Source organism: Corapipo altera, unplaced genomic scaffold (genome assembly GCF_003945725.1).
Source record: "Corapipo altera isolate COAL_440 unplaced genomic scaffold, ASM394572v1 255, whole genome shotgun sequence".
Classification (NCBI taxonomy): Eukaryota; Metazoa; Chordata; class Aves; order Passeriformes; family Pipridae; genus Corapipo; species Corapipo altera.
In genome coordinates, this window is record NW_020884929.1 from 2,572,832 (window position 1) to 2,597,949 (window position 25,118).

Below are 25,118 nucleotides of genomic sequence, written 5' to 3' on the forward strand. Positions count from 1 at the left end.
ATACCTGTAAAAGGGGGCCCATAATATTTCTCAGTTCTACTTCTTTGGTCCACCTTCTCATTTTTTTGACATCACAGGCATCCTTCTACTACTATCTGAGCTTCAGTGCATGTGAAATAATGTGCATGTGAAATAATCCCTCTTTTTACTTAAAACTTCCATGCATCTCTGTAATACTGGTTCCAAAATTGGCTGTGAATATTGCAAAGAGAGTCTTTCTTACCTTCATTTACTTCATCATTTTCTTTGTCCACTTGTGCTTTCAGAACGTAACGTTTTATCAGTCTTTTCATTATTTGCTGCCAGATTGAAGCAGTTATATAATCAGGTGAGCATATACAATTAAACACTGTTCATTTTTCTTTCTTAACTATCTCTGTCACATCTGTGTAAGTGAAAGAATGAACAGCCCCAGATAAAGCAGTTGCCTCACATGGGCTTTTCTGGTGGGACGCTGAGAAAGAAAGGGAACTAGCCAACATAGTCAGCTTCCACATCCCTTCCCCAAAAACCAGTTTCAGATGTTTCATTCTCATGCTTTCCAAACTGGGACATCAAAGAAAAATTTTAAGTAATGGATGGGCTGGTTTTGAAACACTTCAAATAATGAGGCTTCAACAATAATTGTCTTTTTTTCCAGTAGCACCCTAGAGTTTGTTTTCTACAGGAGGTTTTCTTTATCTGGTGAAGGCAAAACGTACTTGAAACACAAAATTCTGGTAGTACCTTCACACAGTTCTGTTATTCAGAACAGTGATCACTGCATGTACTTACCTGATAGCGTGTTGGTTGATTGAGAATGCTGTTAAAACTGTGGGATTCAAAAACTCTGGAGTTGGACTGGGTGAAAAGGTTTAACTGGGAAGAAATAAGACAAAATTAATATATATAATAGATATATATACATAATATTTAATTATCTATTGAAATACATTCTATCTATTATATAATTATAATTCCCAGTTAGAATTCAGCTCCATTTTTTTTCTTTAGACATGTTGGGGATGTTTCTATTGCCACTGTATCAGAATATTATTTTTAAAAATGAGATTGCCTTGAATTATTTCTTGGTTTTGTTTGTTGGGGTTTTTTTTCAAGCATTGATAATTTTAGGAAATAGTGAATTTGGAGGCAGGGATGTACATGCTCCAAAGCAGTTCTGCTTAGTTGAAAGGGGTTTTCCAAAGAATGATTTTCAGGAATAGCAATACATTTTTTAAAATGGTCCTTGTTCAATGACTCAAGGATGACAAAGCCAAGAAGGTTCAACCTCCTAGTCTGCATCTGTCATCAATCTTCTGTGTGGCCAATTAAAAGTCACTGAATCAGTGACATTTCTGTTAATTTACAGTACAACAAATAAAAATTCTTTTCAAAGTATTGCTTTCAGACTTTGTAATACACAGGGCCTTGAGCCTGTCTTATAAAAAAAGCCACATGTGTCCTCTTTAACCCATCTGTGCCCCATTTTGCCTGAAATGAGGGGAATTGTTATCTAATTCTCACAAGGGCATTGGGACACTGCATTGCATTAATATTTGTAAAAAACAGATACCCAAACTTAGAATGTCATGGAATGCTCAAGATTATTATTACCAATCCTGCCTCTTTGCAGTTTTCTTCTGCTGAGAACAAGCTTTGACAGCAGGGAGTGAATTATCCTACTGACCACACTTTTCCTTTCCCTAAAACAGGAAAAGGATAAAGTCTTCTCTCCTCAACCCTGCCCCTTTTTTTACCCTGAACTAAAAATTTTTCTAATGAAGGCCTAAAGAATCTTTTTTCAAGTAACTGCCTGTGGGAATTATCTGCATCTTTGAATACTCAGTAATTTTTGTTTTAATTGTGTTTTTCCAGTCATTGGATTTTGCTGTCCTAATAAAATTTATAGCTATTTTACACAGTATGTTTAGGCAGTCTGAAATACAGACTAATATTATTATACTAATAATTATATCAATATATATATAATATAAGTTAATAATATAAATTATTAGTTACTGTATTCTCATCAGAAGTACAGATTATACCCTAAAACTTAAAGAAAAGCAGAATGCTGGAATGGAAACATGCAATGAAAAGACTTCAGTACCCACCCTAGATTTGGAATTGCCCATTCCCATCTCAATGTCCTTCTGCAGCCGTCTCCTCCTGCACTTAGAAAAGTTAATGATCCTCATGATGAAATAGAAAAAAGATTTGGGGCTTGGTACAAGACTGAAGGGTGGAGGTAACGTTTTTCCATCATCAAAATACGACAACCAGAGTTTAGAACGAGCAAATTTCCACTCTACATCACTGTCATCCTGTGTTGAGAAACAAAACCAGGTATGTGCTTGGTTTTTATGAAATCTCAAACTTTTTTTCAAACGAAACTTCTTTTAAATATTGACCCTTTCTGGTTTTACATAAGATGTTATTTGCTTGCTGGTAAGACTTGCAGGAGTTCTGCAGAAATGCAACCACTTTATTGAGTTTGTTTTAACCAAATTTCACTTGTCTCTTTATGGCAACATTTCATTGATAATACTTAGTTCAAGCATGTGAAGCATTTAAACAAGCATTATATTTGCACTGAGTGCAAGCCAACATATAAACTCCTTGCTATTTAAAGTGGAACTTTTGGTGGGGTTTAAGGCTTTGTTTTTTTTATTGGAAAGGTCACATGAGTTTCGTACTCACACAAGTGTTGGAGTACTAGATTCAAGGCAGACATGGCTTAAAATGGTTGTGCTCACAGCTCTTTACATAACCATGATTAATAACTCTGATTTATAACAGAGCGCAGAAAACACAAACTTTGTCGTCATAAAGAAATCATTAAATACTGACAAACTTATTTTGTCCTAATAGATTCTTACTGCAGTATTCCAAAGCTGAACCTGGATGATTCCAAAGGTGAAATGTTTGTTTATTATAATATATATAATATATATATTATAATATATATATTTATTATCATATATATTCCAGCTGAATTCTCTGACATTTCCCAGAACTCACTGAAAGTACTGGCAATTATATATCCATTTGTACACTGTGTCTTAGTCCTTTTCCTGTTTGTGTGGGTGTGTGCCTGCATCTGTGTGAATGTAATACTCTTTGAACTCATGGTCTGGAAAGCTGGCACTATAAATATACTTTTACTTTTATTTCAGCAACTTAATTTTTAAACCCAAGGACCTTCATTACTTTAAATTTTCTGTTTGTTTTTTTAATTGGCCTTGGATGCTAAATATACTATTTAATTATCTTTAAAAATGAACATACTTCGTCATCATACTGAAACTCAAAATATATCTCTTTTAATAAGCAATGCAGCCAAAAACATTTTGTAAAATTTAAATTATTTGTTCAACTGTGCCATTTGGCAAATTTGAAGAAATACTGTGGTTTGGAAGCATATGGCAAAGCTCAGTAAATCTAAAATCAAGTTTAAATATTGTACCTGAAGTGGAAAAAAGCACATATCACAAAGAAAGTGTGTAAGCAATGAAAAGCATGGCTCAGTCATAATGGTCCTGAAGAGGATCACCTGTATCATAGTCCAGGTACAGAGGCATAGAAATGGTAATGAACTATGTCCAGTGTATCACTGCTGTGCATAAGTGTCTAACTCATTTGAGGGTTAGAACTAAACCCCAGATTTCCATTAAAGAACATGTCAAAATACATTTAATCTATAACCTAATGATCTTTCAAATACTGAAGCACACTCTGTTAAAAGGAAACATGCAATAAGAACTCTAAGGAAATTGGGAATGAACCACCCACGTCTCAAATTTTACACCCAGTTCCTTTGTTTCCTACTTCCCAGCAGCTTTAATTTCAGTATTACTTCAGATTTTAAGATTTCTGAGGGGATGACATCTCCTTAGATGCATATATATGGCACAAGAACTACTTGTTTAGATCTTGTAAGGTTCTGCAGCTTGGCTGGGTTGTTAAAATCAGCCCTGTTTTATATCTCTTGTGATATCCCTTACTGAGGTAATCTCTTCTTTGTACTTTTGTATATCGAGATGTGCTCATGGAAATAATTCCTAGTAACTCTACCCCTTTTTCAACATAACAAAAGAGAACAAGCTGAGAACAGAGCCCACCTCAATTTCCTGATAGGAACTATTGATCATAGCAATGAGCATGTTGAGCAGAACTACCACCATTGTCACGTTGTATATGCCATAAAGAACATAACCGATGTTCTCTATGAACTTGTGATCGTATTTGAGGACAACAGAGGTGACTTCAGACAAGCCAAATATTGACCAAAATAAGGTCTTGAAACTTTCTTCCACTCTGTAGGGAAAAAAAAAATGAGGAAGGAATTATTACTAACTACACAAATAAATATAAGTTGTGTTTGCAGTGACTGATAAACAACCTCAATTAATTTGTCTGTGAATCAGGTTTGCAGAGCACTGATCAAGCTTTTTCCCAGTATATTCGATTTCTCCTCTGTGCTCCACCTATCCATCAGAGCTAATCTAGTTGTAACAATACATGCAGAACAACAGGCCAAGAACTAGAAAGGTATTTCATATCTAGGTTTTGAGATGATCCATAATTGCATCTCATTATTTTCCAGTCTAACTCTGCAGGGGCAGACTGTCCCTGTCCTAATAAAGTTAAAATGGGGCTGATGGGAACGAAACCACTGCTCTCCTTTCAAGAGCTTCTGATTAAACCTTGCATTAGGTCATTCAGAAGATATCAGGTAATATTTTCTTACAATTTGTTGCTCACATCTGTGTGATTAATATAGAGGTAAAATTATTTTGGACTGCAGGAAACAAACAGGAAACAACTGGTCTTTTGTATTCTGTTTAAAAGGTTCTGAGACACCTGATTTCCTGCTGACTGCAACTGTCTTCAGTTTTATTTTACTGCTAGGAGAGAGCATACAGTATCTCACAGACTTTGTCACCTCAGTGAAAAAACCTGAAAGTCTCACGCTGGCTTTTTACTTAAAATAAACTTCAGACTTACGTTGTAAAGGCCGGGTTTAGTTTAGCTCCAAGGTAGTAGGAATATAGTATGAACATTCCAATCATGAATGCAAGGAAGACCATAATGAAAAGGACCATAAACTTGAAGATGTCCTTAACAGTCCTTCCCAGTGAAATCTGTAGGGGCCCAAAGCTCTCATTTGCAGGCAGGATGTAGGCGATCCGAGAAAAGCTCAGGACGACAGCAATGGCATAAAGGCCTTCAGATATTATCTGAGGATCAGATGGGAGCCATTTATCTCTGGCTGGAAGATACAAAACACAGGGGTTACCCATTTATCACAATGTTGGGAAATAGGTCCTGACAGGATTTTTCCATTAACATGTCTGAATTTAGTTGAGACAAATATTCGAGGAGTCTAATAGTTGCTATTCTGTTCCTATTTCATTTAAGTCACAAATGATGAAAATAAGTTACATTACCTTCTGCTGGAAGAAAAAGAGACTTGAAGAAACATGACATTCTCTTCTACAGTTTGCATTTTAACTGAACTAAATAACTGATTCCTTACTGCTTTTCTCAACATGCCTGTATTATTAGCTGTCTTAATAAGCAGTATGCTAACCGGAAATTTATTCCTCTTTGATGTTTTATTGATGGGAAGTTAACAGTGTTGGTTGATGAACAATTTCCTTTAATAATCACACCAAGCCTTTGCCATTGTTACAAGTTCAGGATATAACCCTGTTCCCATAGTGATCATAAAGACTTTTGCCAATCAACTCAAAAGAAATTGGATCGTGGGTTTTACACACAATGTGCACAGAAACCACTGAGTTGTGTAGAAATTCTTAAATTACTATGTGAATTCATGCACCATCTTAGCAAAATAACACTGTATTAAAATGTGCTTCATATCAAAATACCACGTGTTTCTAAATGTGTGTTTACATATTCACAAATTCAGACTGGTTACAAAGCAATTAACTAAAATAACAAAACCAAGTCTGCTGTTATAATATATTGAGGTTCATAAAGCACATGCTAAAATACACTGTCAGCAGCAAACACAGCATTTGCTTGTGTTGCAAATACAGATTCATCACACCTTTAATGACAATTTCTGCACTGCAATAAGTATTTAGTACTTTTATTCTATTTGAGCAGATCTTTACTTGACCAGCATCCTTCCTTCAGGAGGAAATGCCAATAGGTGTTTATGGATATGAATAACTATCAAACAACTGAACCAGGAAAGAATCACATCCAAATTTTATCTGTTGTGCAATAAGGCAAGAATAAAATGTGACTTGTGAATGTTTAAAATCAAGGGGGGTCAAGTTTAGCTCTAAGATAAAGAGCTACAACAAAATTACGGGCAGCTACAATGGAACTGATTTTCTCCAACAAAATTACGGGCAGCTACAATGGAACTGATTTTCTCCTTATGCCTATTACTTGGATTTAATATTCTAGCAAACTTATTTGTCAAGCTAGCCTCATAAAAACTGTTGTTTAAATATCACAGAAACAAAAATATTGAGGCACAAGAGGTTACACAGTGTCACAAACACAAACCCATACAGATATTAATCTTCGGGCTTCTAAATGCCAGTGCATCCATCAAGTTTTTCTACGTTCAGATCTGGTTTACAGAAAAGTTAAACTCACCATAAGTGAAATATTCTATTTCTGGAGGCAGTGTGACCTCAGAGAGGTCATTCTCCTCGATGTAGTTGTCCACATACTGTTGTGCTTTCGTGGCCTGCAGGAATGCCAGAAGCCTCGCTGTGAAAGCAGCAATGAAAATGGACAGCATCCCGAAATCCAAAACGTTCCATAACTGCAGGATGTATTCCCTGGGTCCTTCCAGCCACAGTTCTTTGCATTCTGACCACATCATACCTGCAACAAGAAATTAAAAAGCATAGCAATGTTTGCCAAACTCTTTTCGTTTAAATTCTCTGCATTCTCCCTTTTCATGAAACTGAGCAAAAATTTGCTCATTTTTTCTTGTCACAGTATCATCACCCACCTTGACTAAGGTTCTCTTGGTTTCAATAGGGTTGATCAAATAGAAAGGTATTAATTGAGAATAATTAGTGGGGATAAAGCTCAGGCACCTCCACAGAGGGTAGCATAGAGCCATGACTTTGCAGTCGAAGTATTATGGCCTAACAAGATAACTTCTGTACTTTTCTAAAAGAGGAAAAATGTAAAATGTGGGAAAAACCCTTCCTCTCACTTTCTTACCATTTACATTCATAAACCACTTCTGAATCAGGTTGAATTTTTCCACAGGGACACAACTACCCAACAACACAGATGAGCAAATATACATGGCACAATTTACACTACTGATTCTCCACTTTAAGATGCTTTTCAGCAGAGGAAGTGGAATTTGGCTGTGTGTAGTTCAGATTTCTTATTCAAACATCTCCTCAGAAGTTAATTGACATGGATTTAATCCAGATCACAGCCTCACAGAATCTACATTTTTTTATATAATTTATATTTTAGAATTTATATCTGCATGAAAACAATTGATATAAAGATGAAGGGGCCTTATACCTACCGAGTACCCATACCATGATCAACATTTCTGTCCAGGTGAACTGGGTGGTCTTCACCCTAAAGATCTGCTTGGGGTAATCAGTAACAGTGACATTGGGTAGTGTTGATATACCCTCAAATCTGTCTGAAGCATTGAACACCAGCAGGCCTAGGAAAATAATGAAGGATGCTGCATGTGCCACAAATTTCATAAATGGGCTTCGAAGAATTCTTCCAAGCTGCAAAGGCAGAATGAAAGCAGTCACTCAGTTTTCTCAAAGGAACATCAGGCATTCCAGAAGCATAAACGGGCTCAGGGCAGTCAGCAAGTTCGTTTTTAAAGGATACTCTTCCAAGTGCACTGAGCTGTGATGCTTCACTGTTTCAGAAGAAAGCCTCCCACAGGGAGCCTCATGGAATATGCTGTCCTGTTACTGAGTGTGCATGTCATTCCATACACTCTAGATGGCAATGTTTGAGGGGAAACACTCCAAGGAATTACAGATGTACAACGGCAGTGACCAGAAGGAGTTTGTAAAGCAAGGCCAGGGAAAGATAAATTATTAAAATCTTCAAGTAGCAAAATGTTTTCCCTACCAACAAGAGTGTACTATTAGCTTGTCTGTGACTATAGCTCTAGGAAAAATTACAGTTGTCTGTCTCTGGCTATTGTACTCCATCCTCAGAACATATGTTCAGATATAGAAGTGCCAAATAAATATCTGTACCTACTAAAAATAATTAATTGTTCCACAAAATGGACTAAGAAAAATAAGGTCAGAAATATTAATGATTTTCAAATAAATTCAACAGGTTCAGTTCACATCTGCACCTGGTAAAAGAACAGAGCAGCAGGAGCAGGGGCAGTCTGTCTGTACCAAAGGAGGGGACCTGCAGAATATCAGACTCTTACTTCAAGGAATGGTTTTCCTGGAATTTGGGTCAGATGCTGGGAACTAGGCAGACCAGCACACACTAAACTGCATTTACTACCTGTGCAAACAGTCCCAGGTTCCTTTCCTGCTCCTGACCTTTAGAAAGCATTCTGTAATTGCAGTATCAACTGACCTGAATGTATAGCAGTTTATTTGACATGAGCACTAGGAAAAACATCAGGTGTTTCTGGCACTGGGAATTAAAGCTCAAGGACAAATGTCACTTTGCCGTGTTGGACACCAGCTAAAAATATACTAATGTGTTTCTATGATATGGAGCTGTGAGTGAGGGATATATTTACTGAAGATATTAATGGAAAGTGACATTTCAGAGAATAATGAGAGTAACAATTACACTATTTCCATAAAGGTTTATCTTTAAAGCAAATAAATATTTAACCCAGAGAAAAGATCAGGTTCCCTTCAAATATGTAGAAGCAGAGGAAAATTGTATCCTTCCTGAGATGAATTACAAGAGTGAAATATAAATGAAACTCACATTTCTTTGCTGTACACTTGTTAAGGAAATAAAATTGAAAGCCCACATTCAGCACAGAAGTAAATTCACATTACATTTCAAAAAAAATTTAAGTAACAGAGAAATCTTCCTCCATCTGATTTACCAAAGATCTACCAAATGTACTTCATTTGCAAACTATTCACGTGCCACAGACTACCAGGATTCCAAAGAAACTACTGCTATTACTTTCCTTGGGAGATCATCAGGAAAGCTGAAAGCACCCTTACACTTTCACATCATTTTAAGAAGCTAGGAGTTTACACTTATGCTCTTTTACAAATATATCCTATCACGTGGTTGGAATACTGCATTTAGTTTAATTTCTGCTCTATGGTTCAGCTGGTAAACAGACCTCCTAGGGCAGGAATAACAAATATTTTACTTAAGATTAAGTTCTGCATCAGTGAAGTCAACAGATGTTCTGCTAATGGTTTATGTGGGAACAGCATGAGACCTTAAGATGCCATCAGAGGAGATGTAACAAAGAATTTGAGTGGTGACTTTCAAAAAACCCACGTTACTACTACAGATATAATTACATAGCAGAGACTGTGAGGTGAGTACATTCTGCAGAAATTTAAAAAAGAAAAAAAAAGCTCTCAGAGAAGGTTATTTTTCTTTCTTTAAACTTAACATCAGTTTATTTTCATGCTTCATCACTGTGGTCCCCTCTTCACAGTGCAAATAAAACAAGTAGCATCTTTTGGCTCAAGATTAGAGAACGCTAAAAATATCATTAATTAATTAAAATTTGGAAGCAGCAGAACTGGAGGTACAATACTGCATGTTAACTGCCAGAAATTGAAAACCAGCTCCCAGAACGTTACAAGAGAGGTAATTTATAAAATTCAGTACCCTGCTACATGGCGCGATCCAATAACCAATGGCTAGAAATGGAAGGCCCAGTGCCACAACCAGCACAACCAGACACTTGATAGCAATGGTCTGCTCCCGTAATCCTGAGAGGTTTTCATACCAGATAGTCAGGAGCTGTTGCTGACAGTTTGGATGGGCCACAAACTGCGAGGAAAAAGAAACAAAACATGTTATCAATAAGAAGAGTTATGTAACTGCTACGTACACAGCCATGATCACCATGCTAGGTGTTACACAGAAAGGATTGGAAAATAATCCTGGTAACACTGATAATTTGGGTTAAGAGTGAGATTTGATATCAGCTGGTTATACTTTGGAAAAAATAATTAAAATACTGTAAATCTTGGATACCCATTTTATTATCCCTTGTACTCAGTAGAGATCATTACGTACTATACACACTGTTGTTTGCCAGGTCTTGCCTGCAAAACTCCATTAATATTCCAAATCTCATTAAAAAGTGCATAGAGTAGTACAACAGGACTGACTTCTTAAAGAAAATCAAATTAAATCATTGGCAATGAAAACAGGGAACTTTAAAGCTCTCAAGAAGAGAAATCTGAAGCTGTTGCATGAACTTTAAAAAGAGAAGCAATCTTCATACTTTAATCTACTTTGCTCTAAAATTAAAGTCCCTAAGCATTTTGGTGTGTGATTCATTAGCCAGTTCACATATTAATGCGGCTTGTACATAGAGTGGATTGGCCAACAGAAATAAATAAAAAGATTGTAAAAGTCTTTTAAGAAATTAATGTCAACTCAAACTACGTTTCTATTCTTTTTTCCTAGGCTGTCACCTTTGAAGCTTATGCAGCATAAAACCTGCCAGCCTGGCCCATTTGAGAAGAAGAGATTGGTTTTTTGTGTGCTTGTGCATTCTGACATATGCCCCCAGTCTCTTCTTTCAGTAAGATAAATTTCATTGTCAACTCAGGACATCAAAGGGACAAATCCCACAGCAGATTAACTGCGGACAAAGGCAGGAAAGTAAATAATTATTTCAAATTACAAAGACATTTTTAAAATCAGGCTTAAAACCGTAGGGAAGAGGAGAGAAGAAACACCCACATCATTCCTTCTGTTACCAGGGGGAATGGGAAGAAACAGTAAAGGAGCTTTAAGGGAGCTCTGGCACCTCACCCAGAGCTCTGTGCTGGTTTATTCCTCCTGTTCTATCAACATTTGGATCTGACACTAAGAGGAGATCTGCCTGGCTATAATTTTCCCCAGAAAAGGGAAGATTTAGTGAATAAGATGCCAAGAGTTATGGGCAAGTTCTTCTTGGGCAGTGAGTCTGAGGGCTCTTGAGAAGATCTCAGTGACTCATTTAACTGTTGGCAACTGCACAACGTGCAGCACGTCCAAGCCCTCGGAGCAAGTTGTGTCACTTCTCAGCCATAAAAGCTCTGAAACTCATCCTTCTTCTCTCTGTGTCTACTGAAATATTTCAATTTATGATTGTGTTGGTTTTATTTTCAGCAACTGTAAACCCTTCTATGCCCATCCATCTTCTGTGTGTGTGTGTGTGTTCCTGTATTATCTGTCTCCCCCCACAGCTTCATCTCCTCCAAGGACAGTAGGTCCCCATCACATTTTAAGTACTTTTTTTTACCTATTGATCACATCATCCTACAACCTTTCTGCATTTCTCTTCTCTCATTTTACTTTCCATGGAGCATCATACTTTTCATTACATATGTTGATCTATTATCAACATATATTATCACATTGATCTAATATTTTCAGATCCAGTCCAAACCCCAGTGAACAAAAGAGGTGCCTGAGGACAGTAGCTGGTAACTAAAAGAAATTAAAAAACCCCCCAATTTTAATGTAGCTGCTTTTCTGAGCACAATTGACTGTAACATTTCTGATGTTTTCAGTTTCGTGACCACGAACCAAGTCATCAGTATGTAAATATTTTTCTCTATGACTAAGAGTGATTATAATGTTATTTATTCCTACCATCCTAATGGCTGAGTTTAGATGTAGCAAGAGCAGATTCTGGCACGGTCTGATACACAAGCACACAACACACAAAGAGAATTTTGTATCTTCTTTCTTATCTATTGATTCAAACCTTCAGCGTTTGAAAATTAAATCCTGTGATTTCACTCCAACCTTTATTGATTTCACTCAGAAATTCCATTCTGATTTTTTTATCCTGGCAAGAACTGCAGAACTTGGTCCAGTGTCAGCTCTTCTCTGAAATTTTATTGGCAATCTAAAGACAGAGTTGAGACACAAAACTAAAAGCACTACTGCCGCAGCAATTCAGCATACAAAGCAAGATTACTTGTTCTAACTCCTTTTTTTTTTTCTCTCCCCTTAATTCCCTCAGTCCTTCACTATTGGGGCTGCAGTTTCAGTCTGAACCTTACCTTTGAAATAATATCATGTTTAAAAGATGGGCTAAACTCTGATGCAGTACCTGGGGTATTAAGTGTAAGAGTTTCATTACTAATAGAATTAAAACCTCCATTTCCCTGGCAGTGAACTTCTGAGCACATTTGCTCACTTGTCATATGCTTTTTCCTCCCTCTGAAAAGGGCATATGGCTCATTAACTATTTCATGGACCTGTAGTTCTGTTTGCACCAGGGAACTGACCTTAATGTAGCTGACCCAGAAGCACAGCTAGAAATATGGAAAGCTAAGGAACACAGCCACAGCCTTGTCTGCTTCCTGCAGTTAGAGGGCTGAAATAATCCCGTGTGGAGTTCCCACATCTGGATCCGTTCCAGTCAGAATATCACTGTCATCTGTCCCATCTGTGATGGAGCAAAGCCCAGCAAATCAAAGGACCACCATGGCAGAGACATTTCCTGGCTCAATCCTTGTCATGCCCTCTGTAATGGCCACTCCCAGGGAACATGTATCAATATGGTAGCAACTCTGCAGCATCTATTTCCTTTCACCAAGATCATTAGTCTTGTAGGTCTTGAACTGTATTTGTCATTTGTCAACACTTTGAGTTTCTCTCTTGCAAGAGAACAAGTTTGCTATGTGGAATTGCCTTTTTTTTCTTCCCCACTATGCAGATCTTTGTTATTCTTAACAGATCTGTGTGGCCCTTTGCTCAGCAATGAATTTCATCAGTGACAATAACCTCTTAAAAGAAAACCACAGTCTACAGCAAGAAAGCTGAGACACGAGTCTCAACCTTTGTACACATTAAAATGCAACAGCATAAAGAATTTATGTGATATTTAGACACTTAACATGCTCATGCACTTTGATTTCCCCCCCCCGTTCCATTCTTTTTAATTAATTTAGTGCTTGTATATATTTACCTTGAATTTTGGTAATTAATGCGCATTTATCTGCTGTAGATCAATTCTACATTGGAAATGGTGATTTGCTGCTTGGGATCTGTGTTTAGAATTTTTGTTAGCAATCTTTTGGGGACATGATAAACACCAGCATTTCCCAGTTGTTCTGGCAGGGTGCTCACAACCCATTTTATGTGGCAGATTGGCTCGAGAGGTTGCCACAGAATACAGGGTTATTTATTCTGAGAAACACAAGGCTTCTTGTGGAGATGATGAAACCATAATGGCTGTAAAGAATGGAAATTATGCTAATCATGTAAATAGGTAGCTGTAAATAATACATAGGCACTGCTGTATTTCCTGGGTCCTCTCACAGCAGGACTCAGTATTAACTATTCTCTGCACTAGGGTAGCGTGGGATCTTAAGGAGAACAACACAGCAATACAATAAAAGCTGCTAAGGACATGTATTATGTCAAATTTGTGATACACAGCTCCATTTTTCAGTGCATAACATTCATTCACAACATAACTGTTCATTAAAAATTTCTTTGAGAGGGGCATCAACTGAAAACACATTGTACTCTCCAAAGCACTAATCAACCCAAGTGCAAAGATGAACTGATTAACCAGCCACAGACATATTCCATACATTTTCAGGGTTGAATTTTAAAACATTTTTAAAGGAACACACAGAGTAAATTTCTCACTACAACTCACATAGTTGCAGATGAGCTGATTTACTGTCATACTTTGAAATAAATTCATAAATAATACACTTAATGTCAGCTTAAATGTTCTCTCTCCTTTTTTTGAAGTAGTGAAAGGGAGACTTTTCTTTAAAAAAAAAAAACAAACAAACAAAAACACAACAAAAAACCCCCCATGTGTTGATAGGAACATTATTAGAAGGCTGCAAGACTTACTTCCCAGAATTTTCTTGCTGAATCGAGTTACTTAACGTAGGAAGTAAAAGTAATAAAAATAAATAATGAACAGAACAGATATTTTCACGGGTTGTCACCAACAGTTTCACCTAGACAGCCTTTGGATTAGGTATTATCACAGAAACTGGCATAAAGACACATCCTTACTTTTTCCTGAGTGAAAATCTGGCTCCACTGAAATGTCTGCTTTTGGATTAATCGGGAGAAGGATCTGACCGACTGTCACAGCCTTGCCAGCACACCTGATCTATGTCATTAAAACCTCCTGCCACTTCTCAGCTGTGGGAAGTAGATTAAACTAAACTCCTTCATTACAGTCCCCTTCTGCCAGCTCCTGCCTTGTGAGGGTCTTGATTGCACACACCCTGCCTCAGTAAGCGATCCGACCGGGGGTTCATAAAACCTGCGGAATGATGGGATGGCACCTCTCCTGCGAGCACCGGCTGGGAGGAGTTACCTTTTTGACCTCGTACTTGATGGCCAGTTTGACACGGCTCAGGGAGGCTCTGTGTCTCTGTGCTTCCACCGGCTCCGAGTTTAAATCCCCGTTCAGAATGGCCTCCACTTCCTCCGAGTCCCGGCAGAGATCGAGGACACCGACCACAAAGTCCTTGCACTGCATGGACAGCTTGCGATAGTCATTCTGAAACGGGAGGGATACAGAAGACGGCCCGTGACAAACACTTAGGAGCCAGCAGGGAGGAGAGAAGAACCTGTACAAGTCACTGAAAATTAACAGCGTTTGACTTTCACCACGTCAAGGTGGGAGCGTATTACAGAATTTTCGTACGGCAGAACCAATTATTCTGTGACACGAGGTGGACACTCGAGCAGCAGATGGTGGCAGCTGTTTAACAGAGCATGGGAACACGACACAATAGAGTAATAAAATAAGCTGGATGGGCAACAAGGGAAAGCTGAATGGACAAATAAGTATTGCACAGACAAACCAGGACTTACTTGAAAAAGTAATCTCGCTGTTGCAAAAATTTTGCAGACAACTAATGAAATCATTCTTACAGTGTTGCCTCCCAGGCTATGAATACATTTCAGCTCTTTCTACACTGCTGAAATGGTTGCTTACTCTTTACTCCGATGTATCCTGGATTCATTTCCCTTTTTTTCCCCCCTCTCTCTGCTTCAGACTTACCCTTGGAATGGCTCACACCCAACAACGTGCACAGTGGGTTACAAAGTAACTGCACAGAACAACTGTGGTACGAATTTGGACACCGATATTGTGGGCAAAATACCCCAAAATTCCTGTTTAGGCAGTACAGAAACCAGCTTCTTCAAAGGACAGCTCAAAGGTATCAGGCTCCTCGGTCATTCTCTAAGAGACAACCTTTCCTCTGACAACACTGCTGAACTACACAGACATTTCTGAAAACCTCAACCCTTTAATCTAAGAGCTCTGTCCACCTTTCCCTTCCTCCCCTTCACTTCCCTGTCTATACCTCTCACACACCATTCCTTTTATGACTATTTCTTTAATCTCCATCGTGTTTTCTCTCGCTCCATCAGCTTTTCCTTCCATTACTGCTGGAATTGACAGCTCTGTTTGCATTACCTTCTGAGAGTATATGAAGCCAACACTTGCTTTCTGTTATTAAAAACATCTCCCTCCTCCAATTCAGAGTCTTTTCATAACCCCTCAGCATTCAACACAGCTTATGTCTCATTCTTGAGGTGCTACCTTTAAACTCCTCAGTTGCTCCTGTATGGCAACATCACAAAGATTTGCTTCTTTTTCATCTCCTCCCTCTTCTGACACAACATCTGTGGCTCCGTTTCAAAATTTTTAGGTTGGCTCTGTAAGGCACGTCTGAATCTTTGCTTGCACTTTGGTTTATATTTGTATATGTCTCCCACCATCTCTGTGACATCACCTATAAGGTCTCATCTGATCTCTACTTCAGCAGAAACCTTGGTCTTCATTTTTGTGTCCGTGTCTTCTCAGATAGATTTCCAGAGCTTCCAGATCTGATATGCAGCCTCTGATTTCCTCAAGTGAGCTGGAGAAGGAAACTTGACTGAACCTGCCAATTTTACCTTGTTGTATCAAGTGCTTCAGTGCCCAACTGGAAACAGCACAGCCTTCTTTTTCAATGACTCCACAGTTTTTCTTCTCTCTATTTTTTTCCCCACTAGGCCATCAAAACGCTAGTTTGAGTCCTCTGTTTCTTCATTTGTGTGTGTTTACTGTTCATTTCCAGATGCTGCCTTTTTAAAATCACTTTTTGGGGGTATAGATTTTCCCTTTGAGGTGCCTGTCTTCTAAAAAATGCTTCCTTATTGCTTCCACCCTCATAATTTTCTCATTTAATCTCATTTTTTTTTCCTGAAATCCTCACTTTTCCCTCCTTTCCTAAGTAATTTTACTTCCTTCTACTGCTAGTTTTGCTAAATTCTCAACTTAGGATCTATATAATGGGACAAACTAATGTGCTCTCAGTAGTTTCAAATTATTTTGGGAAATGATGGGAAAAGGACTGCATAGGATAACTGCGAGAATCAGCCATCGATCCCCTAGGTCAGATTCAGATATGAATCAAAATGAAACACTACTGGAGAGAAACAAATACTACTAGGAATTGTGTTATTGCATAAGACTAACATCCCAGATACAGATTTGGAAACAACCAGTCCTAATCATAGACCTAAACAGGAGCCAGTTATTTCCTTTGGTCATAGAGGACAAATTAATTCAGTTGTCAGGGAACTAACAGGATGTAAGGTTATTTCAGATTTGGTTTTGGTAAACGAGGAGAACAGTACAGAAGAGCCAATTATAAAAATAATACTGGGATGCATGATTAAACTCAGGGAAGGGATCCTACAAAGATAAAATATGTGCAGAGGAAGACTCCAGGATGGTGGCTAGAACAGTGGTAGCCATTAAAAAAAAAAAAAAGATAAAAGAGGAACAGTCTTTCTTGACAGTCTGGTCAAGGAAGAGTTTCATCACAGGGGCCAAAAATTGTAAGTATGAACTGCTAGAATTCAGGTTAGAGAGGATATTCAGCAAAGCAGAAAGAGGTAAGACAATGTAAAAAGAAGATGGGGATTTTCTTAAGCGAACACAAAGGAGTGACTAAAGTCAATCTAGGAAAGCCAAAACCAAAACCAAGCCTTCAGTTTACTGAAGCCCCCTGTTCTTAAAACTCTTTATATTGTTTTTACAACAGAGTTATTATGTATCTGTGAGAACCTGAACATCCTTAGACATCCAATTTCAAGCAAGAGTTGCTTACACTTTCCACTACAGCTGAAGGCAGGCATTTACAGAGATGGCTGAGCAAAAACCATACTAATCATCAGATACAGCTTAACATGAATTCAACCGCAATAAAACTGGTAATCACATTTTCTTTAACACTATGAAGTAGCTGTATGCAGTGCATGGGAAGATACACTAATTTTTCACTGATTTCAGTAGTAGGTACAATATGGCTAAAAGAGAAACTACATTCTTTCTGCCTGACTTTGTAGGCACCTGTAGCTTCTTTTTTATTTTAAAGTACCTGTTTTGGTGTTATTTCTATCTACCCTATACTTCAAGGTGGCATCTCGTTAAGGTTTCATACAGTTTAGTTTAGCTGGTCTTGTATTATTCAAGTGCTTTATAACCAAATTTTGTTCTTGTATGAATGAACATGGGCTGTCCAGTTGCAGGGAGAGGCTTCATTTACAAAGACTTTTCTCAATCCTTTGTTAAATATGAAGAGATAGAAGGAGAAATAATGGGCTTCTAATAGTTAGGAAATAACAGTAGCTATTCTTGCTAAAGGTTCACTCCTTTTTCTTTACTATTTAACTCTTTTTCCTTAAAATAACACAAATGTAAAGCCAAAAGGTACATTACCAAGTTACTTTCTCAGTTAGCACAGACCAAGCAAGAACATATTTTCACTTGCAATTACAATTGTGAAACCTTGCCTACAAATGGCAAAAGGGGGACAAACTGCAGCTGCAGTAGTATCTCATGAAGATTGTTAATTCAATAGACCACAGATGGTTTCATTTTGCTGTTCTCTCATGGATGGAGACTCATCCCCTCAAGAGTGTCAAAGCTCCTGCCTGATCCTGGCAGAGGGTGCAAAGCTTCTGCTCTCACAGCTCACACTGTGTTAACTGGCATCCCAAAAAAATACACTCATCCAGTCTAGAATAGCCCTGCTGGCTCCAGAAGGACAGACTGCTTTGCATGGGCTATTTGCCTACAATGCAAATTTACCCACATTTCTACTCAGTAACAGTGCTACGTTTTCCTTTCATAGGCCACCTGCTTATAAAAGTTATGCTTATTGCCAGATAAGATTAAAGATAGGATGGATTAAGTTTTATTGTGTCAAATTTAGGGATTAAATACAGGCTATGTTACTTACAAATGCTGTTATGAGAACTGAAAACCAGTATGTGCATTCCTAATATCCAACTCCGGCTTTGAATCTTATGCTAGGAAAACTTGTCGGATTTCCCTCTCCAGGTCTTTACTTATGTATTAGCAAATCAAATTTATCCCAGTCTATTTGATTGCTTTACAGAATTAAACAGACAAACACTACCCACATTGTGACCGTGGGATCCAGTTCTTAAACAATCTTCTAGCTCCAGGGTACTGTGTGAATATCAGAAACCTGAATCTGTGGTCTCAGTCATACACATCCACTTGTGTTTACTCTTCAGAACATACAAACACAGCCACCAGATCACTCACCTCTTCCATGTCCTAAACAAGGCTACGAGAACTCCCTGTGTGGAGGTGAAAGGACCTGTGCAAGCTGACAGCTTGGTGACATGGCAAACAGAGTAGGCACCGATATCATACAGCAGGGCTCTTGGCCTAATTTCCAACATAACACAGGGACTCTGATTCCTTAATCAACAAAGTGCTTCTCCAATTAATTCACAGCCTAACTCAGCTGGGTTTACTAGTTATAGCATCTTAAATGTTATCTCTCAAAAAAAAAAAAAAGCAAAAATTAACAGTTACACGAAGATCTTTGTAACATCAGAAATATCAGCCTACAATCACAGACACTGTGGGTGATATTGGTACATATAAGGGACAACTGATGATGACTAGGATTGCAGAGCTGTGTCTCATGAGCAATTTTGGAGGACTCTGGCCCACATCAACATTTGGATCTCAGGCTGCCCAACTCTGCCTGTTCTGTTCTCACTCCTCACATCAAAAACTACCTCCTGAATTCATCTAGAATTTTTACAAAGAACACATCAATGCATGCAAAGAACGAAGGACATGAACAGAAAGCCTTCAGCTGATTTCACCCATAGGATTTTTTAAACTATTCCAAAGAAACTGTACACTGAGCAATCCCATGCAGTCAGAGATGTAGAGATGCTTTCTGCTACATTCCTCTAAGCACCACATTTCACAAGTATTCACAACCACATAACTAGATCACACAGCCATTATATGCAATCATAAATTTATGCTATTAAATGTATTGTGTATTAAATGGCCACTTTGAGATCACATATATACTCAGTTTGCACACACAACTGTATATGCAAATCAAGCACATAATTGCACTGCTGATTATGGATCTGGGCCCTGTCCTTCCAAAAGCTGGACCTAAACGTAGATCAAGCTTGAATATTCTTTGTTAGTTCAGCTGAGATAACACTATGTAAATTTACTTGGAACAGGGACAGATTCCGCTTTTGGATGCACGTCCACATCTTCTGTCAGTTCCAGGAGGAGCTTTTAGCAAAACTGGGAACAGGGATTTATCCTATATAAAGCAGGATTATGATCTTTTTGATCCTTGCTACAGCAATTCCAGCTGGGAGAATCGAGCTTGCTTACACAGGACAGTATTTAGTTGAAAGCTGGTAAAAAGAGATTATCTGTGGCTTTTTAGCTACCTTGTCCTTTTTTTCTATGGTGACTCCAAAGGAAAGTTCCATCAGCTGTTCTGACTACTAGGAATTCTCCCATCCCTGTGCAGTAACAGTTTTAAAGTTCTCAAGGAAGAGGGTAAATATCAATTAACTTTAGTAACCCACAGCAGCCAGAGTGGCCAGGGGCTGCTAAAAATAGAAGAACAAGAAAACATAAAAGTTGGGAATATTTTGTATTGCAAAGTGCTACTGGGACCAGAAAACACAATCCTCCAGCTATGGTAATGAACACTTATTTACATTAAGACAAGATACAGTTCCAGACTGAGCTTCCCTGGACAGTCTGTCAGGTATAAAGCAATGCACCTCAGAGATCTCCAACCACTCATAAAGACAGATGCCATTAGAACAGCCTTCCATAACTTTCTCTACCTTAAACAGGTATTGTCCTTTTCAACAAAAGAAAGGAATTGGACCAGCAAATTTTATATCCTTGGAAAACACTTACTCATCAGGCACATTGGTAATAAGAGTCCTTATAAATATCAGAATTGGTGAATGAGCCCAGAGCAAAGCAGAATTCTGGTTTTGCATCTCACACCCAGAACTTAGTCAACAATGTTGCTTTCTTTCTAATTATGTAGTAGAAACTCAGGTGAGCACTTAGAAGGGAGGCAAGAAAAAAGAAAATCCAGAGAGGGAACAGAATAGAAGAAAGTAAGGGAAGAAGACAAATGGATGCAAACAACAAAAAGGAGTAAAAGCACCAAGAAGAAACTAAACAAACAAAATAAATGAAGAAGAGCAAAAGGACCAACAGCAGCTTGGAACAAGGATTTCACAAACGAGTAGGAAGTAAGGAGGTTTGAAGATGGAAGAAGTGGAGTGCAATGGTCTTTAGGGCTTCAGTTTCCTCATCTATTGTTACTCATTTTCAGTCCTTATTTTTGGCTACGTGTCTTGTATCTCCCAAGAAAAATGAGTGTTCACTGGTTTCTTTGAATCCTTTCTCCTTTCTTCTGAAGAGAAAATGAAAAAAAAAATAAATCAGGGTAATTAATCAGGTTTTCTTTAATATTCACAGAGAGCTGACTATCATGAGTGAATGTTCTAAACCACCTTCCCACATTTCTAATACTCTTGTGCAAACCCCAGTTTGTCATTAGAATTTGTTAGTATAAATCATAAGCGACAGAGGCAGACGGGACTTTGCATATGCAAAAGATACAAGGTTCAATTTAACAAGCATTTACCAGGAAACTTTACCCTCAGGTGTTTTTAAACAGGTTCAACCCATATTCTTTCTCTGTGAGAAAACCACCTAGAACAGTATTTTTTTGTATGACTGCTCTGAGTCCTGGAAGTGGAGCATGTATAGGAAACTTTGAGGGACTTAACGGATCACAGATATTAAGAATAAACCATGAATATTATCAAAAGTCCCTTTAAACAGATTTGTCCTTTTTTTTTTGAGAGACAAACTGTTTTGCCCATTTTTCTTCACCCTGAAACAGAGGCACTCAGTGTTGTGCTACGGATTGAATTTGATGGGAATACTTGAGCATTTCCCAGTGCTGATCCTAGAGGAGAACGCAGCAGAAGTCTATCAGTCATTCCGCTTCACGGGGAGGGTGAATGTTGGACTAGAAGTCTTTTCCTCTGGGATGTGAGCATGTTCAGATGACATATCTATGGGAAAGAAAGCCTTGAACACACAGTTACAGATGGGACTCCAGGCAAAGAGTCAACTCTCCTGCCAGGCTTGGTAGAAACAGAAAAAAAACGCCCTGAGATGCGTAGGAATCAGAAGGGAAAAAAGAGACAGATGTGATGTCAATGAGGAGAGTAATTATTTCACTGGAATGTTTTGATGTTGATGAGAAGCTGGAAATTCCATGCTAGCAAGGAGCCAGGAACAATTTCTACTATAGGTGCCTAAACTGAATTATCTTATACACCTGGCAAGGTCAGCAGCCATGTAGGTGCTATCCAACAATACTGAAAACTGTGAGAATAGTGAATTTCTTGGGGTTTTAGGCATCCCAAAATATCAAGGAATTAACATTTTAAAAACTGAAGTAATTTTTTTAAGTTCTGGTTTGAAATGAGAAGCCCCATCAAAAAACATTGCTTCCTCCTCCAAAATTTCGAGCTGATTTATTTTTCTAATGCAACTTTTATTCATGGTATTAGTACTTATGATATGGGAGCCTCCCATTAATTTCTATTTTTACTGGAATTTTTCCATGCAGTTCTAATTATCTGCATCCTCACCTAACAAAAACATGATGCAGCTTAATTTAGCTTTTGGTGACACAGACTGTATTTTAGGTTCCTGGAAAGCTGTATAATGCTTACATTGAATCCCTAAGCCCACCAGTGAGCACAGGTATAATAACAAAATTTGTATGCAGTATCACATAGATGAAGACGGATGGTAGAGTTTCTGAGGAGTCAACCCAGAAGAAAAGTTCTCTCTAAGAAACTACAGGAGAAAAAGGAGGGGAAAAAAAAAAGGTTTGTATCCACAACCACCAAAGCATTTTTCAGAAAACCCATAAATCTCCATCTTGGGCACACGATTCTGGAGCCCCTGTGGCTCTCAGGTTGTTGGTCTAGTTGAAAAGGAATCAGTGATAAACAGACTAAATTACACACATCAGAGATTTAACCCTCTAGAATGCTCTCTAAATGAGGCACATAACTAATTCATTGTATGCAGCACACAAGCTGACAGGCTCTGTGCACATGATAAAATCCTCTAATTCTTCAGGTTTTTGTTCACAAAGAGCTTGCCCAGATTTCAGTACCTCTTCAGCAGAGGGGAAAAAGAACTAGCATTTTCCCTATATCCCTGAATAAATACATAGAGGAAGTACTCAATTAATTTGCCAGATTACACAATACACAGCATGGTATGAGTGGGTTCCTTCAGCAAAGGAAGGAAAGGTTGAAGCTGAATTTTACACTTTATTAGTGCATGGTATAATACATGAATTCTTCTCACCCCTGAAAACTTTATTTTTAAATTATGTTTTAACTCACTTAGCTATATCTGGAGCTATTCTTTCTAGGGAGTCTAAAATGGTTTCTTCTTCTTCTGGCAGAGTTCACTTGATTAATTTCTGCCTGTTTTTCTCCAGGTTGTTATATATTCCTTCTGAGCACTCCACAGTGATAACAGTGTTTGCTGTTGTTTGGGAAGGTTATTGGTTATTTTTGTCTCTCTCAGATCGTTTTTGAAGGTACTAAACAAACAAGTGGTACCCAACACCGACCTTGCAGAACCCTGATGAACTCATTATTAAAACTAGAGGCACTGCTGTTAACATCACTTCTCAGTGAGAACAATCTGTCATCCCCTAAGCTGAGTTTTTTTTATAGCACAGTCTAGCAGGGTTGGATGTTTTGGTGGGATTTTGCTGGGGGAAGAGGAGGGCAGGCAAGAGGGGAGGTGGGTGTTACTGTACTTTTCAGGGAAAAATCATTAAGAAAAGCACTGTGCAACAGTTAATGAAGTCATTAATTGTCTGATGGAGGAGCTGAAACATATAAAAAAGTCAAGGCACTGAGAAACAAAAGCAGATACAGCTCCAAATGAGGCAACAGGACCTACATCTATGATTAGTCTAGCAGCTGGTTTTGAAGAAGTGACATTTCTAAAAGGTGTGTCAAAAAAATTACCCACTTTCGGTATTCTTAACAATTTGGAGACATCAGTCACAATTAGTACAAATTCAAAAGAGGGAATAAGGTCAGTGCTACAGTTGCTCTAGAAAAGCATAACATTTCTGCTTTTTGGACTTACTTCACTCAGAATTTGTAATTAAAACGAATCCTTGTCTGCTACTGCAACCAAAATTGTTTTCCATCTGCTGCAAGGTTATCAGAACACACACTTTTTCCAGTTCCCAATTTTCTCTGTACACAGGAGGTGCAAAAGCAATTTCGTTTCATTAAAAATTCCTATTAAAGGTTTATGTATTGAAAACTCAAAATCAAGAATAAAAGAGACAATAAATAACATGAAAGTATTTGTTATTGAAAAAAAGTAAAGACACGGGAAATAATTTCAGCATCCAAGGACAGCATGAAGTAGCAGCAACTTTAAAACAATAACAAAGACAGAGAAACACAAAACCACCATTACCTTGAATTCTTTTTCAATGTTGGCCAACTTGGCAAGTTCATTGCTGAGTTCTAGAGCAGTGAGTACTGGATCTTCACTGGAGAGGGAGAGATAGGCTGGGCTCGCCAGTCCCTTGTACGCGTTTATCCTCGACCTAGAGTGACTGAAAGAATCATGTTTTTGCTTCTCTGTACAGTCATTACATTTGCAGAAATAATCGTGAGGTCTCTCTATCCTCGCTCCTTTCATCAACAGCATGTGCACGACTTCGTATTTTTGGCAGTGGGCAGCTAAAATGATGGGAGTGATGTCTGGAGAAAAGCGGGTTCCGTCTTCGTCATAGGAATAAAAATCATCATCCTGGAGCTCCTGCTCGCAAGGGCTCAGGGTCAGTCGCTTGTTTACTGAAAAGCCAGGATGATTCAGGATCGCTTCCACTATCCTGATGTAGCCCTTGCTGATTGCGAGCAGCAGGGCATCTCCAATCCGTGCCAAGTTCTCTTTTTTTAACAGGAGTTCTGTCACCTCCAAATGTTCGTTCCCCACAGCAAGCTGCAAGGCGTTTTGGCCCATGTAGTCCACACAGTTGACATTCAGGGTTTTGGACTCCTCCAGCATTTTGCGCACCACGGGGATGTTCCCGTACTCGGCCGCGTCCAGGAAACGCTCCTCCTCAGCCGTCAGACTGGTGCCCCTGTTGTTGAACATGAAGGCCGGGCCTCGGATGGCCTGGCGCCTTCCCTTTTCCCTCATCATGGTCATACGTCTCAGGGATGGACTTTCCTCAATGTACCTAGATGAAAAAAAAAAACACAAACAAAACCAAAAAGTAGCAGAAATTCACTGTGTTGGTTATTTGCAGCTTCCACCTCTCCTGTGGCTAAACCAGTGGCTAAACCAGTGGCAACTAATTTGCCCTTGTCATTTGTCCATCTATTGACAACCGGTGCCCTGTACTGTGATCACTCTGCCTTCCTTCTTGCTTGTCTGCAACCTACAGGTTCAATGCCACAGGCTATTTGTGTTTTCTCAGGATGGTCAAAAATTATTAATATTTTTTATTTTA

General features: G+C 38.4%; 1 protein-coding gene across 2 annotated transcripts in view; it reads right to left on the reverse strand.

Moving 5' to 3' along the window:
• TRPC3 (transient receptor potential cation channel subfamily C member 3) overlaps window positions 1–25,118 on the reverse strand; it is a 36,809-nt gene that overhangs the window by 2,645 nt on the left and 9,046 nt on the right. For both annotated transcript variants that reach the window (XM_027659029.1, XM_027659028.1), the window contains exons 2-11: window positions 24,074–24,845; window positions 14,510–14,695; window positions 9,814–9,978; window positions 7,526–7,742; window positions 6,622–6,855; window positions 4,990–5,254; window positions 4,104–4,299; window positions 2,097–2,306; window positions 775–858; window positions 224–299 (exon numbers count right to left, since the gene is read on the reverse strand). In XM_027659029.1, the coding sequence (XP_027514830.1) occupies window positions 224–299; window positions 775–858; window positions 2,097–2,306; window positions 4,104–4,299; window positions 4,990–5,254; window positions 6,622–6,855; window positions 7,526–7,742; window positions 9,814–9,978; window positions 14,510–14,695; window positions 24,074–24,814 (2,374 nt within the window). In that variant the 5' untranslated portion in view covers window positions 24,815–24,845. The remainder of the gene's footprint in view (window positions 1–223; window positions 300–774; window positions 859–2,096; window positions 2,307–4,103; window positions 4,300–4,989; window positions 5,255–6,621; window positions 6,856–7,525; window positions 7,743–9,813; window positions 9,979–14,509; window positions 14,696–24,073; window positions 24,846–25,118) is intronic.